General features: G+C 49.0%; 1 protein-coding gene across 1 annotated transcript in view; it reads left to right on the top strand.

Annotated features, from left to right (window-relative positions):
* TTLL11 (tubulin tyrosine ligase like 11) overlaps window positions 1–19,945 on the top strand; it is a 269,041-nt gene that overhangs the window by 84,280 nt on the left and 164,816 nt on the right. Inside the window, exon 4 of the mRNA XM_027556177.1 lies at window positions 14,527–15,102. Coding sequence (XP_027411978.1) covers window positions 14,527–15,102 — 576 coding nt within the window. The remainder of the gene's footprint in view (window positions 1–14,526; window positions 15,103–19,945) is intronic.

Genomic DNA, 19,945 nt, shown 5'->3' with positions numbered 1-19,945 from the left:
ACTCCAGTATTCTTGCTTGGAGAGTCTCATGGACAGAGGAGCCTGGTAAGTTATAGTCCATGGGGTGGCAAAGTGTCAGACACGACTGAATGACAAAGACTTAACTTATGCTGTACTACCTGGAAGCTAATACACTGTTGTGCGTGCATGCTAAGTCGCTTCAGTCATGTCTGACTCTTTGAGACCCAATGGACTGTAGCCCGCCAGGCTGCTTTGCCCATGGGATTCTCTAGGTAAGAATACTGGAGTGGGTTGCCATGCCCTCCTCCAGGGGATCTTCCCGACCCAGGGATGGAAACTGCATCTCCTCCGTCTCTTGCACTGGCAGGCGAGTTCATTACCACTAGAGCCACCTGGGAAGCCCAATATAATGTTGCATGTGATTGTGTTTTAATTTTTAAAAAGCTTATAAGCCTATAGTGTTTCCAGTAGTCATGTATGGATGTAACAGTTGGACTGTAAAGAAGGCTGAGTGCCAAAGAATTGATACTTTTGAACTGTGGTGTTGGAGAAGACTCTTGAGAGTCCTTGGACTGCAAGAGATCCAACCAGTCCATCCTAAAGGAAATCAGTCCTGAATATTCACTGGAAGGACTGATGCTGAAGCTGAAGCTCCAATACTCTGGCCACCCAATGTGAAGAACCGACTCATTGGAAAAGACCCTCATGCTGGGAAAGATTGAAGGTGGGAGGAGAAGGGGATGACAGAGGATGAGATTGTTGGATGGCATCACCAACATGATGGATGTGAGTTTGAGTAAGCTCCGGGAGTTGGTGATGGACAGGGAGGCCTGGTGTGCTGCAGTCCATGGGGTCACAAAGAGTCAGACACTAATGAGCGACTGAACTGAACTGAAGAAGCAATAGCTCATAAACTGAAAATTTGATCGTCTTACCCTCTTAAAAATAGTAATAACGAATACTTGCATAGCACTTAGGGCTTCCTCGGTAGCATAGTGGTAAAGAATCTGCCCGCAATGCTGGAGACTCAGGAGATGTGAGTTTGATCCAGGAAGATGCCCTGGAGGAGGAAATGGCAACCCCCTCCAGTATTCTTGCCAGGAAAGTCCCATAGACAGAGGAGCCTGGCAGTGTAGAGTCTATGGAGACACAAAAAGTCAGACACAATTGAGCATGCCCATGCATGTGACATTCAGTATATGTCCAGCACCATATTTTAAGACACCTTCACATGCATGAACTCATTCAGTCCTCAAAACATCCCCATCATATGGATGGGGTAAATATATTATCCCCATCACATTCTTGAGGAAAATGAAGCAGAGAACGTAGATGTTTTGCCCAAGAACACAAAAAGATAAAAAAATAAACCAAACAGAAAATTCAATATCCATAGATTTCTCATAGCATGGTTGTGAAATTAGGTAAAATAATTAATGTAAGGCATATAGTAAGTGCTCATAAATGGTCGTTTGTTGTTGTTTTTCTTTAGTTGCTAAGTCATGTCCAACTCTTTGCAACCCCATGGACTGTAGCCCGCCAGGCTTCTCTGTCCATGGGATTCTCCAGGCAAGAATACTGGAGTGGGTTGCCACTTCCTTCTCCAGGGGATCTTCCCAACCCAGGGATTGAAACCTTGTCTCCTGCATTGCAGGCAGATTCCTTACCACTGAGCCATCTGGAAAGCCCAATGTGGTAGTCATTAATATATTATTATTAATTATATTTTAAAATGTGAAGTGGTGAGCTTTCCTCTAGGAACTGATATATGAATCCTGCAAGATGGTACAGTTTAGCAGAGAGAAGGATAGCCTTTGGGGATGTGAACCCACACCTGGGTTCAGATCCTGAGCCCCCCAGGGTACAACCTCTTTGACCTTGGGGAAATAACTTACCCTTTAAGTCCCAGTTTCCTCACCTGTAATAGGGGGGCAATAATTGCATTAATATTAGTTTGGACCGTATGAAATTGCTGATAATCCATATGGCTGTTTTTGACCTATAAAAATAGCAATTTCCTTACCCTTTAATGCCTGACTCATGGGGTTGCTTGTAAGGACTGAAGAGCATACACGGGACCACTCAGGACGGAGCCTGTTTTGCCGGGCCTCAGGTGACTTAGGAAGCTCTTCCAGTATTACAGGTGAGGAATTCGAGAGGCGCTGAGGTCTGAATGATGTGTAAAGGAGTCAGAGTTGGGGGACTACATGGGATGGGGAATGTGGAGGAAGGTAGGTGCTAGGGTGACTCCCAGGTTTCCAGCTAGGGGACACGGTACCACTTACTGATGCAGGAAGCACAGCAGGCGTAGATGTGAGGAGAGAGACAAAGGGTTGGTATTGGCCACATGGAATTTGTGATGCCCGTGGAGATGTCTAATTCTATGGGGCTGGAGCCCACGGACAGAAAGCCAGGAGTCACCTGCATCCAGGACGTATGGAATGGAAGTCCTGGGCACAGCAGAGATCACCCAGCGTGGGCATTTAAAGTCCTGTTTCCTGTGATCCCGGACCAAACAGAACCGCGGTGAACAAAGTGAGAGGGTGAGTCGGGTTCCAAAGAAGTTCCCTTCTGGGTGGGGACAGGACGGGGCAGGAGAACCTAGAGAGGTAGGAGTCAAGTTCTCTGCCCTGGAGGAATGAGCGGTTGAGTTAACTCAGCCTTTTTTTTTTGAGGGTCTTGGAGCGTGTAGGGGAGACCTCTGGTTACAAAATATAAAAGTGAAAATATCATTGCCCATTTGTAGGCTTGGATCTCATGGATACATCCCGATGAGTCTAGCCTGAAGCTTGGCGCTAATCAGTCCTGCAAACAGCAGTGCTGTTTTAGCCTGAAGAGCTGAAACATCGGAGGGAGGACATGGTCTCAGTGTTGTAAAATGAGTCATTGATCTTCTTGCATTTTTTTAAAGTTCAGTGTAAAGTGTGGCAAGAACGCCAGGGGCAGACATCAGGACTATGGTGCTGGGAAGGAGGAAAAGCTAGGGCTGGTGGCCTGAGGCCCTTCTGATGATGACCTCGTCCCGTCTGTATCTGGAAGTAAGCTCAAGATTATTCAGTCCATTCTTTAGCAGGAAACCCTCAGTACTGGAGAAATGTGTTTAGATGGCAGGGGGCGCTTACTCAGCAACCCAGGGTGGTACATTCCAGGTGGGACCAGCTGGAATGCTTCTGGAATCTCAGTCAGAAACTGTGGGGAAGAGAGGAAATGGGGAGGGGTAAGGCCAGTGAGGCCAGGGGTGACCCACACAGGAGCATGGGAATGTGAGGCTGCCGTCCAAGGGGAACAGCCAACAGCTGAGGGTCAGAGACAGGTCACCAGGGGCAGCGCGGTGCACGGCGCCCGCAATCGTTCAGACTCCAGCCCAGAAGGTCAGGGATGAGATGGGAATCAGAAGGGTGATCAGAATATGGAGGCAGAATAATAACATTGAAGTCAAGTGAAATAACAAAAAATGATACTGTGTTAAGTACGAAGGCAAGACACTGTTTAATCCTCACAGTGGTTGTAGGAAGCAGGCCCTGTTCTTCCAGATTTATGGGTAAGGACGCTGGATGCAGACAGGTTGAGGAGCTTGGCCAGGGCCGTCCAGCTCAGCGGTGGCTCGGAGACGCGAGCCCATGACCTGGGCTCTGCCGCTCCCCACAGACACTCAAGCCCCAGGGACCCAGCGGAGGTGAAGGTCAGGCAGCCTGGGGGCCCCCGTGGGCTCAGGGACCCCCAAGTCCCATAGGCTCATCCTCGGCCAGCCTGGTTAGAGCCCCCCATGCCGGGGGGATGAGAGTGGCGGGGAGCGGGTGGGGAGGCCAGGCAGCGAGCTGGCTGTCCCTGTATTCGCCCCCCACTGCCCCCCACTTAGCTCCAGCAGTAAGGAGTTGGATGCTGTGGGCGGACCTGAGAGGAAAATGGGCAGTTTCACAAAATGACTGGTTCCTTTCTATTAAGCAGGTTTTATAGTCCCAGGTGTGTTCTATCCAGAGTGGCTTTCTGATTGCTTGCTAATGATGGATAGATTACGGCCCACATAAAGTTGCTGTTCACTAAAAGTGGGATCCGTTAAATTGCGTTGACAACAAGCTGGGTTTGGGGGAAAGCTGATGGAGAGGATCCTGTCTTGTGAGCAGAAGTGCTCTATCCTCCTTTGCAGTCCAGGGATGCTGTGTCTGCCTCCCAGGTAAATGGGACACCATCCTCAAAAGAAAGGGCAGGGGAGCCAGGGCTGCTGCCTCTGCCTTCTTGCTGGGTGACTGCTGGCTTCAGGCTTGAGTCTCTGGTCCTCAATTTTCTCGTTCTCCCCAGGATGGAGATTCAAGGCTTCAATAAGGTGGTCTGCCTGGAAAGCAGTGAAATTTATTATTAATACCAAACAAACGTGATGTTACTATTCAGAGCGAAGAGAGAGGACTTACTCCTAAGGTCTCTCTCTCTCTTTTTCTTTTTCTTTTTTTTGACTTTTTATTTTGTTTTGGAATATGGCCTATTAACAGATAACCTTGGGATGGTTTCAGGTGAACAGCGAAGGGACTCAGCCGTACATACACCCAAGGTCCCTTCCCAAAGACCTCTTCAGGTGCTGAATCCATTAGGGTAGAAAGAACTTTGGGTTGAAATCTGGAGGCTTTCTGTTTTAGTTCTGCCTCAAGCACTGGCTGTATGGCCCTGGGCAAGTCCCTGGTTTCTTGTTTGTAAAGTATATGTGTGTATGTGTGTGTGTGTGTGTGTGTGTGTGTGTGTGATGGTTCCTCTCTGGGGGTGGAGGCAGGCCGTGAAGGCTCAAGGGGGCTCTGGGCTGTGGAAAAGGCCTCTTCTTACCATGGGGGCTCCAGCAAGGCCCTGTCAGCTGGGCTGACACTTTGTCAATTATCACACAATGTCACTTTCCAGTCCCACAACCTCTCTCTTTCCTCACTTTACCTATTAAACCAAACATTCAACTGCTTGGAGTTTTCCCAAAGGACGTGGTTGTCACGGAAAGATCTCAGACTTTAGACTTGGCTGTGTGGCGGCAGCTCTGGGTCTCCACCTCTCTGAACCTCAGTTTCCTTGTGGGTTGTGAGGATTCAGGAGATCATGGCTATAAAGCAAAGAGCACAGGGCATGGGTTCTACAAATAGCTGTTTCCCCTTTATTTTCTTTCTTTCTTACTAGAATAATCTTGTTTCTTTCCGGAGAAGCTGGTTTATCTGGCAATCTGTCAACTAGATACCTATTAACTAATGTCCCTGGGGCTCATAAATGCCATTGAAATCAAGCTTCCTAATAATTTCACTTCAGAAAATGTTTCTTGAGCACCCATGGTGCTACATTCTGGGATTAGTGAGGAAAATAAGACGTGGTCTTGATCCTCAATGAGCTCGTGGGAGAGAGAACACGATAAATAACAATAATAGCCCACCATATGTTAGCCCGGGTAAGTCACACGCTTTAACTTGTGGAATCCCCTCAACTGCCCCATGGCGGAGGCGCTGCTGTTACTCCCATTTGCCAGCTGAGCAAACTGAGGCACAGAGCGGTCAAAAAACTGTCGAGGGTTCCACAGCTAGGAAAGGGCAGCGCGCTGGGCTTTGGAGCACTGCAGGCAGAGTCTGTGTTCTTAGCTCCCACGATAGACTTAAAGATGCAACTATCGAACACCATAGCTCTAGACTTAAAAGGCACACAGGCAGTTGCGTTACAGTGTGATGGAGACGTGCTGGAGACGGGTTAGAGGTCACAACCATAGGAGCACAGAGGACAGACGCAAGGGACATTCTGCCTGGAGGCTCCTAGGGCAGGAAAGGATTCTCAGAGGGATCCTTTGAGCTGGGCCTTTGGTGCTGAGCAGGAGCCCTGCCATCGAAGAAGGGGGAGGAAGACTTAGAGGTAAGGATTAGAGGTGTGGAAGAGGGATGGGCAGAGCAGGAGGGGCAGGAAGTGAGGCTGCTCAGATGCCAGGAGCAGTTCTGCCCAGGGAGGAGGGTCTTTTAAGCCACTCCATTTTAAGGAGTTGCATGGGAGTGGTCAGCTGTACATCCTTGGGAATAATTCATATTATTTCTTTTAAGCTGTTCAAGTAAACCCCAAACACTCATCAGTGATCAAAACCAACAGGCTTTTCTTTTTTTGGTTGTTGTTGTTTGTTTTGTCTTACCATTTAGGTTTTTCTCAATTCAGTCAGTCAGTTCAGTTGCTCAGTCGTGTCCAACATTTTGCGATCCCATGCACTGCAGCATGCCAGGCTTCCCTGTCCATCACCAACTCCTGGAGCTTGCTCAAACTCATGTCCATCGAGTCGGTGATGCCACCCAACCATCTCATCCTCTGTTGTCACCTTCTCCTCCTGCCTTCAATCTTGCCCAGCATCAGGGTCTTTCCCAATGAGTCAGTTATTCGCATCAGGTGGCCAAAGTATTGGAGTTTCAGCTTCAATATCAGTCCTTCAATGAATATTCAGGACTGATTTCTTTTAGGATTGACTGGTTGGATCTCCTTGCGCTCCAAAGGACTCTCAAGAGTCTTCTCCAACACCACAGTTCAAAAGCATCAATTCTTTGGCACTCAGCTTTCTTTATGGCCCAACTCTCACATCCATACATGACTACTGGAAAAACCATAGCTTTGACCAGATGGACTTTTGTCAGCAAAGTAATGTCTCTGTGTTTTAATATTCTGCCTAGGGTGGTCATAGCTTTTCTTCCAAGGAGCAAACATCTTTTAATTTCATGGCTGCAGTCACCATCTGCAGTGATTTTGGAGCCCCTCCAAAAATAAAGCCTGTCACTGTTTCCATTGTTTCCCCATCTATTTCCCATGAAGTGATGGGACCAGGTGTCATGATCTTAGTTTTCTGAATGTTAAGTTTTAAGCCAACTTTTTCACTTTCCTCTTTTACTTTCATCAAGAGGCTTTTTAGTTCCTCTTCACTTTCTGCCATAAGGGTGGTGTCATCTGTGTATCTGAGGTTATTGATATTTCTCCCGGCAATCTTGATTCCAGTTTGTGCTACATCCAGCCTGGCATTTTGCATAATGTACTCTGCATATAAGTTAAATAATCAGGGTGACAATATACAGCCTTGATGTACTCCTTTCCCAATTTGGAACCAGCCTGTTCCATGTCCAGTTCTAACTGTTGCTTCTTGACCTGCATACAGATTTCTCAGGAGGCAGGTAAGGTGGTCTGGTATTCCCATCTCTTTAAGAATGTTCCACAGTTTGTTGATTATATCTCTTCAAAAGCGAGGGAGTGGGAAGATGTTTGACAGGTGTGGTAAGAGTACCCCCACTCCCAGTAACTGCTAGGCTGAGCAGTTTCTTTGGATTCTCTTCCTCCAGTTCAAGATGTTCCCCATCTGAGTTTAAAATTGGTGTCTCAGGCCAGCCAGCCAGCAGTTCTTATTTTTGCTAATGCCAGGAGAGTTGCTATATCAATATTAATCATCTGCATGAAATATTGAACAATGTGGTCCTGTTCTGATGAATAGTGAGGGGCTTATGGAGGAGGTGATAGAAAATCTTAAATTGGCTTTGTGGCTGCAGGTGCTCAATGGATAAGTCAGTCAATGAGATGAACTCCTCACCCCCCTCCCCACCAGGACCCACTCCTGTTCCTGAGTTCCCCGTAAATCTGTAAGTGGCACCAGCCCTCCACCCCTTCACCTCCATCCAGCCACCAGCTGCCCCTGAATCCACCTCTGTCCCATTTCTGCATCCCAATCCCATCGCCACTGCCCAGCTCAGCCCCTTGGGCCTTGGATAGCCCCATATCTTCCTGCATCTAATCTTGTCCCCATCAAAGCATCCCCCCTCAGATGCCAGAGTGATGTGTGTTCTAGGTCACCCAGCAGTTTAAAACCCACTGGTTGCCTACAGATCATGTAGAAACACAAGGTGTTTGGAGTCTGGAATGAATCCTGCTGTCTCCTGCCTTCTCAAAACTCCACTGCTACAGCACTCTGCCTGTTCTTCCCCTGGGCCTTACCTGGCTGCCTTCCACCATGCCCCTTCCTGCCTGGCCCTCAGTAACCTAGCTGCAGACCACCGCCTCCTCTCCTGACTCAGAAATTGCCTGGTACATGGTACACTGGGAGGAGGAATTTGCACCCCTCCTTCCCCCCTCACCCCCCATCCCTGCCCCTGGCCACATGAGGATGGATTGGCTGAGACCGGGAGGGGCTGCTCCCTGCCCCTGCCCGACATGTACTGTATAACATCTGCTTGTCTACCAGAGTCTTGTTTTTCGCTGCCAAGCTGCTCCCTGTGCCTGCGACACCAGGGGTCTCGGTTGCTAAGATTGGATGCAAATTCACCCGAGTGACAGAGGACCGCTGTCACTGGCTTTGACGTCCCCGCTATCGCAGACACAGTATTTCTTCGGCAGTTGTCCCCTTACCTGCCCCCTCACTGCTAATAATGTTTTGTGGCTTGGTATTCCGGTGGCTGAATTTCTCTCTCGAAATAGTTTAGCCTGAGTGCCCCCGCTGCCCTGCCGACTCCTTCAAGTGCATCACAAATCTCCCATCCGGGGTGGGGTGGGGGGGCTCATGATCCCGTAGATCATCCCTGTGCGCTGATCACCGCAGCCCTGCCTCAGCCCTCCTCCTCTGATTCACATCACTCGCGTGTTTGTAACACAGCCTTCCGCTGGGTGATGTCAAGATAAATCATTGTTCAGAACCCGTTAGCTGGCGGGAGCCAGGGACCTCAGTGTGACCCCCTTTATTGTATAGGTGAGTACAACAGAGTCTAGGAGGTCAGGTGACTTTCTTACGGTCACGCAGTCAGATGTTTCCTAACCAAACTGGGACTGGAATCCAGATTTTCTGTTTTTCACTTCAGTACTCTTTCTAACTCACCGAAAACTATTCCCTTTTTTTTTTTTCAATGAAAAAATTTTAACTCAAAGTGGTAATACACGTGTAACATAAAATTTACCATCTTAGCCAGTTTAAAGTGTGCAGTTCAGTGGTGTTAAATATATTCATATTATTGTATAGCTGTAACCATCATCTATCTACAGAACTTTTGTCGTCTTCCCAAACTGAAACTGTATACATCACACAGTCACTCCCCAGTCCTCCCCCTTCCCAGTCTTTGGTAACCACCTTTCAACTTTCTGTCTCTCTGAATTTGATTGCTCTAGATACCTGATTCAGGTGGCCCTAGTGGTAAAGAACCCGCCTGCCATCGCAGGAGACATAAGAGACTCAGGTTCCATCCCTGAGTCGGGAAGATCCCCTGGAGGAGGGCATGGCAACCCACTCCAGTATTCTTGCCTGGAGAATCCCATGGACAGAGGAGCCTGGCGGGCTACAGTCCATGGGGTCACGAAGGGTTGGACACGACTGAAGCCATTTATCATGCATAGCATACAGGTACCTCATACAAGTGGAACCATATAGTATTTTTTCCTTTAGTGTGATGGCTTATTTCACTTGGCACAATGTCTTCAAGTTTCATTGTAGTGTATGTCAGAATTTCCTTCCTGTTTATAGCCGAATTATACTTGACGGTATGTACATACCACATTTTGTTTATCCATTCATCTGTTGATGGACACTCAGGTTTCTCCCACGTTTTGGCTAGTGACAATAAAGCTGCTATGGACATGGGCGTACAAACATCTGTTTGCCAAGAGCTATCCTTTATGAAAATATATTCAGAGACACTTGCTGCTACTGGTATTTTTTTTTAATGGTAAGTTTGGAAAAGAACAACAGCAACAAAAAACCACCTTGAAGAATACAAACGTCACTAATTTTACCTGGTATGTATCTCCTGTATTTCATACTCATGTTGCCCATAATTCTAAAAGTTTTATACAGACAGAGGATTTTAATTGAGGGAGACTTTTTAACAATCTGTGTATTAAGGAGAACACCTGAAGTGTTTGTAAGGGACAGACAGCGTGAGAACTGAGCATGACCTTGGCTAACCATGGCGTTCTCGAGATTCTATTCATTCAAAGTATGAGCTTACCTTGACAGTACTGCAGAGAGAGATTTTTGTGGTGCTTCTTTAAGACTGTGTGTGTGGATCCTAAGTTGCTCCAGTCGTGTCTGACTCTGTGTGATCCTGTAGACCATAACCCACCAGGCTCCTCTGTCCATGGGATTCTCCAGGCAAGAATACTGGTTGCCATTTCCTTCTCCAGGGGATCTTCACGACCCAGGGATCGACCCTTAGCATTTTGTAGAGTGCTTTTGTTGTTGTTATTCAGTAGCTAAGTTGTGTCCAATTCTTTGTGACCCCATGGACTGCAGCACCCTGTCCATCTCCACCTCCTGGAATTTACTCAAATTCATGTCCGTTGAGTTGGTGATGCCATCCAACCATCTCATCCTCTGTTGTCCCCTTCTCCTCCTGCCCTCAATCTTTCCCAGTATCAGGGTCTTTTCTAATGAGTTAGTTCTTTGCACCAGGTGGCCAAATGACAAGAGTCACATTTTGAATGGGGGGCCGGGGGTCGGGGGGGTGAGTCTTTCCCGGTCACATTTCTTAAATATCCACTAGGGGGCAGTAAAAGACATAACAATTTTCAATAGCGCCAGCGAGTGCCTGGCAATCTGGTCTCCGGGTCCTCTGCACAGCTCTCTCGGTTCTCTGTGCACAGTTACAAGATAATGAATTTCACATGCAAGGGCATGTGTGGGTGAAACTGGTGATACCGTCAGCTGTAGCCCAAGTGCAAGTTTTTCTCATATTCTGGCTAGCATTAATGCGTAAAACTTCATTCAGTATGTGGGGTCCAGATTGCATTTTTATTTAATTCATGTTAGCCCAGTGATTCTCAAATGGAGTGAACACCAGAATTACCTGTCATGCTTTTTCTCAAATACGTATATGCTCAGGTCTCATCCCAGATCTGTTAAGTCAGAATTTCTGGGCCTGGGGCCTAGTTATATAGACTATCTTTAGATTCTGGTCCGTGACTTCTTGCTAAGAACCAATGCGTTCGTTCTTTAATAACTTTAATAACTGGGGGGAAGAGGTCACCTTTGAGTAAAACCTCTGAGGAAAGTGAATGTGACTTCTAGAATTTTTTTCTCTTTTTAAAATAGAAGTTACTGAAGGGGCCTGGTGGCTTGGGGAATGACATTCAGAACAGCTATGAAGCTTTCCCATAAATAGTGCCTATACTGGAGCAAGCCAGGAGCCCAGACAGAAGATCTGGAACTGAGGCAGGCCTGGCAAACTCAGGATCTATGATGACAGTTCCAAGAAGGACAAGCTCAGAGGCCAAACTCTTCAGTGTGTGGCCATATTAAGAGAATCTTTCCAATAGCATTCAGGGAAAAAGAGACCTTTTTTATTTTGTCAGAGATAAAGATGGCACAGAGAACTTGCTGTGAGGTCAGAAGGCTTCAGTTCTCATCCCGTGTGTGTGTGCTAAGTGGCATCAGTGGTATCCGACTCTGTGCGACCCCATGGACTGTATCCCGCCAGGCTCCTCTGTCCATGGGATTCTGCAGGCAAGAATACTGGAGTGGGTTGCCATTTCCTACTCCAGGGGATCTTTCTGACCCAGGAATAGAACCCACGTCTCTTAGTTCTTCTGCATTGGTTGGGGTGTTCTTAAGCACTTGCACCACGTGGGGTGCCCCAGTTCTCATCCTAACCGTCCCCATAGCCAGTTAGGGGACCCAAGGCCACTCATGTCACCTCTCTGAGCCTCCACTGCTCCGTTTGAATTATGAGAGGATTGTGTGCCATTGATCTCCGAGGATTGTTCCAGTTCTAAAGGTTCCATGATCCTGTTGGTATTAATAATCTTGATTTGTATGGTACTACCCTGGCAAAGAGCAGAAGAAATATTCAGTAATGCAGTGAATGACAGAGACTATTGACCATGTAGTTTAATTTATTTAAGGCATATACAGTGAATTCAAAGGAGAAAATATTGTGGCCAATAATATATTGAACTGTTAGTATCTTCAGCATAGCAAAAGCTTTCCAGAGGGAAAAATTACCCATTAGTGCAAACCTGACATTTTTCACTTCTTGATCCATAACTGCCATTTCTCCTGTACGCTTATATTTACTGTAAAGGGCCAAACGTATGAATGCTTCAGATGAATATTAAATAACTACATAAGCGTCAAGGTCACTGTTGCGAGGGAGGCTAGGTGGAGGGCCCTGGGAGGCCGGCATTGATCTCCCGTGAAGTTCCATCCTCAAATCCTGCTGACGAGGGGAAACAATGGATGTGGACCATTATTAAGGCTTTAAGTGTTTCCTCCATTGTTAACGATCTTTTACAAGCCCGGGGTAACTGATAGCGCCCAAGGAATTGGCAAAAGCTTCACTTAGAAATATAGGGTGGTCAGAGAGATAAGTAAAACCCAGAGCACAGATGTCCTGGGTTGGGCTTATGCAGCAAAGGTGTGCGGCCAGGCAAGTCCAGCGCTGGGGCACGCCGGCTCAGCTCTGTTAAGGTTCAGCAAGGAAGGAAAGCTCTCTCTCGGGCTCTTTCAAGGCAGAAGCTGCAGAGAGTAAGGGGCTTCTCTGGCGGTCCAGTGGTTAAGACTTCGCCTTCCAATGCAGGGGATACCAGTTCAATTCCTGATCAGGGAATGCAGATCCCACATGCCTTGCAGCTAAAAAAAAAAAAAAACCAAAGGATAAACTAGAGGAAGGGGGCTTACCTGGTAGCTCAGTGGTAAAGCATCCGCCTGCCAATGCAAGTAACATGGGTTCAATCCCTGATCTGGGAAGATCCCACATACCTCAGAACAACTAAGCCCGTGCCTCACAACTTCTAACTTTGTGCTCTAGAGCCCAAGAACCACGACTGCTGAGCCCACACACTGCAACTACTGAAGCCCTCACGCTCGAGCCAGTGCTCCACAGCAAGAGAAGCCACTGCAATGAGAAGCCCACATACTTCAACAGAGTAGCCCCCGATCACCACAGCTAGAGAAAAGCCCGTGGGCAGCAACGAAGACCCAGCAAAGCCACAAATAAATAAAAACCCAGAGGCAATAGTGTGACAATTTCAATAACGACTAAAAGTGGTCCACATTAAAAAAAATTTTTTTTTTTTTAGGCATTAAAAACTTAAAAACAACAGCAACAACGGAAAACCAGATCCACCTTTAAATTTCCTCCAGCTCCCCTCCCCTAGAGAAAACCTCTCAAGGATCAGACAAGTGTCTGGGGGAAACTGGGTGTGTGTGAGTGGTGCAGAGTCAGGCTGAGTGTCTGAGCCGGTCAAGCGCCCCAGGTAATTATGTGGGTGTCCTGCTGACCTGGAGCTGGGAGGAGAGCACATCTTAGGATGACGGAATCTAGTTTCAAAAGGTCTCAACAGATCAAAGGATTGAGTGAGTCTACCAGATGAACCTAATGAGAGACACAGAAGCTGAAACCAATGGTTCCCGTGCGCGAGCTCGCTGTAGTGGCGCGTTCCGCCCTGTGCACATTTCAGTTTATTTCCTCTTTACAGTGATCCGGGGAGGGGGAAGGTTTTATATCCCCGTTTTTAGAACGAGGAGACTGAGACGTGGAAGTACAGAGGACGGTGCACACACCTCAGAGCCCTTGATCTGGTTTCAATCCCGGTTCTGCCCCTCAGTCTGCCAGAAAGTTACTTCATCTTTAAAAAAAAACAGCAACACTATAATCGCTTTAAATAAAGACTTTGGAGTTTCTTATAAAGTTTCAAAAAAAAAAAAAACCAACCAAACAAACACAACCAGCAACACCTAGGCTTTATGGCTGCCTTTTATGTGTCAGCTTCAGTGGGCTTCAGCTTTTGCATGTGTTCTCATTTAATCCTCAGAACAATCTTGCTCCTATTTTACAGACGGAAAAGACACAGATAATTTATGTAACTTGCATGGGGTCACACAGGAAGTAGCAGGGCGGGGATCTGAGCCCAGACAGTCTGACTTCCAGGCCTGCGTTCCCTGTTTCCTATATTATGAAAAGGGAACAACCGTATGTTCTGCGAGGGCTGGATGAAATAACTTCTGTAAAGTGCCTCAAATAGTCCCCACACATAAGTGAAGTGAAGGTCACTCAGTCATGTCCGACTCTTTGCGACCTCATGGACTATACAGTCCATGGAATTCTCCAGGCCAGAATACTGTAATGGGTAGCCTATCCCTTCTCCAGCAGATCCTCCCAACCTAGGGATCGAACCCAGGTCCCCTGCATTTCAGGTGGGTTCTTTACTAGCTGAGCCACTAGGGAAGCCCGAGAATACTGGAATGGGTAGCCTATCCCTTCTCTAGCAGATCCTCCCAACCCAGGGATCGAACCCAGGTCCCCTGCATTGCAGGTGGATTCTTTACCAACTGAGCTATCAGGACTTGCGCAGGGTGATAGCTAATAACCAGCCAATACCTGGGGTTGGAACCCCGGTCTCATGATTGCAAACTGGCCGCATTGAAAGGAACAAGATCGGGGGCCATTTGGGGGTCACTGTCTCAGTGCCTGGCACAGAGTTACCTCTGGCAGGTGCTGAGTGAGTCCTTACATAGGTGGGGTCATTCTGCACTCATTCACCATTTGCCAAGGTCCTGCTGTGTCTCGGGGACCAGAGGGGACAGGAATATGGTGCTAACCATCCTTTTTCTCCCTCCAGGTTCGAATGGTGAAAGATGGGGACCCCTCCTGGAAGCCCACTTTTATTGTGAAACCTGACAGTGGTTGTCAGGGTGACGGAATCTACCTCATCAAAGACCCCAGTGACATCCGCCTGTCAGGGACGCTCCAGAGCAGGCCGGCGGTGGTCCAGGAGTACATCTGCAAGCCCCTCCTCATCGACAAACTCAAGTTCGACATCCGTCTGTACGTCCTGCTAAAGTCTCTAGAGCCCTTAGAGATCTACATAGCCAAAGACGGACTCTCTCGGTTTTGTACGGAGCCGTACCAGGAGCCCAACCCCAAAAACCTGCACCACATCTTCATGCATTTGACCAACTACTCCCTGAACGTCCACAGTGGGAACTTCGTCCATTCGGACAGTACTAGCACGGGCAGCAAAAGGACTTTTTCTAGCATTCTCTATAGGTTGTCCTCCAAGGGTGTTGACATCAAAAAGATCTGGTCCGATATCATCTCCTTGGTGATCAAGACCGTCATTGCCCTGACTCCAGAACTCAAAGTGTTCTACCAGTCAGATATACCCGCGGGGAGGCCGGGCCCCACCTGCTTCCAGGTAACCAGCGCCAGTTCCCAGCCAGTTCTTGGCCTTGACCGGGCTCTCCCTGGTCTCCTGTGGGGTGAGGGATGGGGGCGGGGTGGTCAGAGGGGTGGAGGGATGGTTGCCCGAATGGGCTTTGGTGTGAAAGCAGGGTCCAACTTTCTGCTTTCTATTCGCTGGCTGTGTGACTTGGGGCAAGTTACTTCCATTTTCTCACCTGTAAAATGAGACTAAGAGTAAACCTCCCTTAAAGGATGCTTGTAAGAGTCAAATGAGCAGTATGGAAAGCCCCAGTGCCTCCTGTTCATTCTTTCTTCCTGTAGTTTTCACCAGCTGCTTAGCAGGGGCCTGGCACTGTTCGAGGTACTAGTGAGACAGGAAGTCAGGTCCCTGCTGACTGATGCAGAGAATCTGTGCTCTTGTGGGAGATGAATAAGTTAAAGAGCAATTTGTATAGGGACTTCCCTGGTGGTCCAGTGGTTAGGAATCCACACTTCCAGTGCACGGGGCCTGGGTTCACTACCCGGTGGGGGAACTAGGATCCAACATGCTGTGTAGAATGGCCAGAAAACGGAAAAAAAGCCATTAGTATGAAGTGTCACGAGTGCTGGAATAGAGGAAACACACCAGGAAACATACCAGGTGCTGTGAGATTGTGGGGCCATCTAACATTTTCTGAGTGGGAACAAGGGTGGTCTGGGAAGACTTCCCAGAAGTAGCAGCAGTTAAACTAGGACCTGGAGTAAGAGTTAGATGGAGCAGGCTAGACTGGAGAGGGCTGGGGAGACAAAGAATCCTGGGGGAGACATGCTTGCAGCCCCAGATGTGAGTCTGGATGGAGGGTGGGGTTTGAAGCAGAGACATGGAGGGAGATGAGGAAGTTGAGGTGGGAGAGGTCGGTGGGGTAAGTCATGGAAAGCTGAGGGCAATGGGGTCCATGGGAGGGTGCCCAACGGGCACAGATGCACTCAGGTTTGCATGTGACAAGGACCAAACTGGCCACAGGGTGAAGACCAGATTGAGGGGAGGCTAGGAGCAGGGTTGTGGGGAGAACTGGTGAGCTGAGTGCTTTCCTATGACCAAGAGAGGATGCCAGCTTGGGTTGTGAAGGGCTTGGTGGTGTTGGAAAGAACAGATGTGAGAACCATGGTGGTGGTGGTGGTATAGTTGCTCAGTCATGTCTGACTCTTGCAACCTCACAGACTGCAGTCCGCCAGGCTCCTCTGTCCGTGGGATTCTCCAGGCAAGAATGCTGGAGTGGGTTGCCCTTTCCTTCTCCAGGGGATCTTCCCAACCTAGGAATTGAACCTGGGTCTCCTGCATTGCAGGCAGATTCTTTACTGACTGAGCTTTGCAGGAAGCCCATGTGAGAACTATGAAAGGGGTCAAACAACCAGACTTGGTGATTGGCTGGGGCTGGGGGACAGTGGAGAGACCGTGGCGGGAAAGATGCAGGGAACCCAGACCAACTCCTGGCTGGCTTAGGTGCTTGGATGGATGAAGAGAAGCCGCCGGAAGGGGGCCAGGCTTGTGGGCAGGAGTCAGGAGTTGGACTTGAACATGCCTCTGAAGGGCCTGTGTGACATCCAAGTGGGGAGGTTAGGTGGACATTGGGCATCTGATCCTGGAGTACAGGAGCGGGAGGGCTGGGCGGGACAGAGATGGGGAGCATCAGTGTTCAGATGGTCATGGGGCCGTGAGATGCTGCAGGGTGAGCAGAGGCCAGAGAAGACCCCCTTGGGCACCGCCATTCAGTAAGGGACAGGGTGATGTGTGGAGCACTGGGTCAGCCAGTGGGCAGGGAGGAGATGGACACGGGGGTGGTGCATCCTTCCAGGTCATTTGGCCATGAAGGTGGTGGGGGGAGACCTGGAGTCTAGGTGCTTGGTGGGGACACAGTTTCCTGCAGATAAATTGGAGTAGGGAGCAGATGATACGAAACACCACCTCTGGGACCCCCGTGATCTAATCTTGAAGCAGTTAGTATATAAGAAAGAATACGTGGAACATGTGTGTAACCTATGAAGCAGAAGCACGAAACCATCATCTCCAGCCTACCTCCCAACCCAAGGTCCCCAATTATAGTGCTGCTCCCTGATCCCGTTCCTCACCCCGAGGTAACCATCGTCCCGAATGTTCTCGTTATCATTTCCTTGCTTAAAAAAAAACCTTTTATTATATGCGAATATATCCCTGAGGAATATATGGTTTTGCTTGTTTCCGAGCATCATAAAAACACTGCAATCACGCACATAGTCTTCTGCCACTCTCCTTTCGGCTCTACGTGGAGGTAGGTCGTTGGTTCGCTTTCATTTGCACGGTTGTACATCCCATTGTAAATACGCATGATTTGTTCATCGGTTCTTCTATCATTGAACGTTTGAGTTGTTTCTAGTCCTTTAAAGGCTGTGGCAGGAGAGACGCAGGTAGCGTGGAACAGGAAGGGGGAGGGGGAGGCAGCGGGGCGGCATCTCTGACGGAGAGGATGCTCGTTCGGCAGCAGGAGAGGAGGCTGGCCCCAGGATACAGCCCCAGATCCAGAGAGGCTACCCTAGTAGTGGGCACCAGTCAGCGGGCTTTCTGGGAAGGCCGGTGGAAGCCTTTGACGGGGCATTCAGGCAGTGGTCAGTTTGGGGGGTGGGGTTGGGGGTCGTGGTGGTGGAGGTAATTGTCATCCAAAATCTGTCCTTAGGCACTTGGACCCCAGGCAGGATGTCCAGCTCAGCCATCAGGCTTAGGGCGTTAGAAAGGGGAGGTGGGCACAACTTAGAGGCAGGACCAGAGAAAACAAATCCTGGCTTGAGCCACAGGAAGGTGAGGGCGAAGGAGAGAGTTGCAACGTGGAGGCATCCAGGGGTCATCCCAGGGGACTGCGTGGTCACATCTGTTCGACAGTGACAGCTATTCCGGGAGCGTCATGTGGGCCCTCGTGCATGGCCAAGCCGCAGAGCCCTGGCACAGCGAGGGTGCAGGGTGGAGGGCCAGGCCGTGGTTTTTCTGCCTGTCTTGCTGTGGACCAGTGGCATGGGGAGGCCATGGGCTGGAACCAGGGCCCCAGCTGCAGGGCAGACAGAGAGGGAGCCGCTGGTTTGGACAGAGCACAGCTGGCACATGAACCACAGGCCCGTAAGCGTTTTCCATTGCTCGACCACGCTGAGTGCTGCCAGGCCTGGGGTCGGGAGAGGAGCACAGGGCCGGAAGCAACCCTCCGGGAGGAGTTCATCCTCTTCCCGGCTGGGGGTCCCGTGGGCACGTTTCCTCACCACCCCGAGCCTCTGTTTCTTTCTCTGTGAATCACCTACACTCACCTCCTTACCTGCCATCTTGGGAGCAGTGTGAAGTAATGAGGGTGAAATCCTTTGATGTGGTATAAAGCACGTGGTGGTTTAGTTGCTCAGTCGTGTCCAACTCTTACAACCCCAGGGACTGTAGCCCATCAGGCTCCTCTGTCCATGGGATTCTCCAGGCAAGAATACTGGGGTGGATTGCCATTTCCTTCTCCAGGGGATCTTCCTGATCCAGGGATCGAACCCACATCTCCTGAACTGCATGAGGGTTTGTTACCGACTGAGCCACCAGGGAAGCCCACAAAGCATTAGATACTTGAAATCTGTTTTAAAGTACATTTCAGATTCACAGTGATTGAGAAAACAGTGTTTTGTTCTCCTTGGAGTCCTCTCTTGCTTTCTTTATCCTTATCACTTGTTGAAACACTTGTTAGTTTAGGTCTCAAACACCTGAACTAACTTGGAACCCAAAGATTTGGGGACAGCACATGGTTCTGACATGGACTTGCCGTGTGACGTTCTATAAGCTGCTTGACTTTTCTGTGCCTCCGTTTCCTCACCTACATCACAGGGTTGTCGTCCATCTCACATGAGATCAAGATGATAAAGGGCTTTGCAAACTATAATGTTTTGTGCATATATAATGCATTTTTTCTTTGTCATGGACGCCCCTTTTGCTTGTAGCCAGGCCTGGCCCAGACTGCAGCATTCCAGAACATACACTCTAAGCCAACAAAATTACATTTATCCTAAACATGTGACTGTGACCCCTTTCCAATCACAGCCACAATAACTACTTGGAAAACTGTGATGGCCCAGAGCAGGGGCTGGCGTGGCTGGGCTGTGGGCAGGTTTCCTGTAATCTGTTGCCTAGGAACGTGGCTGCCCTGTCATTCTGGTCTGTCCCCCTGTCATTGCCCAGACAGCCCTCAGCAACATTTCCCCCTGTCAGTCTTCTGGAGGGCAGCTCTGTGACCCCGGCTCAGAGAGTCAGGCCCGTCTGGGTGTAGACGATTCATGTGGCAGAAATGCACACGCAGCGGAGAGCTTTCCAGCAGAGTTCAGCTCTCGTGAACTTTTCTATCTCAGTTCTGCAGCTGGGTTTCTGTCGTCCTCTCGCTCTGGGTCCACTTCTCTCCTTGGCTGTGATCCTTTCCCTTCAGTGTCTGGAAGAGGCACCTTCCGTGAGTGCTAAGGTGCTTCTTCTTTCCCTTCTTTGCTCTTCTGATCTCCCCCACCATCAGCCCCAAACACCCCACAGGAAGGAGGGGAAGGAACAGCCCAGCGCTCACACATGGGCTTGAGTTTAGTTCTCAGACGCCCTGGATTTGAGCTAACCCCAGCTCCTGCTTCCAGCAGCTCCAGCTGGAGAGCTTGGCAAGCTAACCTTTCTCTGACTCAGTTTCCTTATCTGCAAATAGAATATTGGTCCCTGCCTCACAGAGTTGTTGTGAGACTGAGTGAGAGAAAACTGTGTTGAAGAGTACCCAGCAGGCAATCACTTAATAAACAAGGTCATATCGTTTGCTATCGGTCATGACAGTTGTTCTCAAACTAGTCTACGAAGAAGT

Source organism: Bos indicus x Bos taurus, chromosome 11 (genome assembly GCF_003369695.1).
Source record: "Bos indicus x Bos taurus breed Angus x Brahman F1 hybrid chromosome 11, Bos_hybrid_MaternalHap_v2.0, whole genome shotgun sequence".
Taxonomy (NCBI): Eukaryota; Metazoa; Chordata; class Mammalia; order Artiodactyla; family Bovidae; genus Bos; species Bos indicus x Bos taurus.
This window is presented reverse-complemented; position numbering and strand designations above follow the sequence as displayed.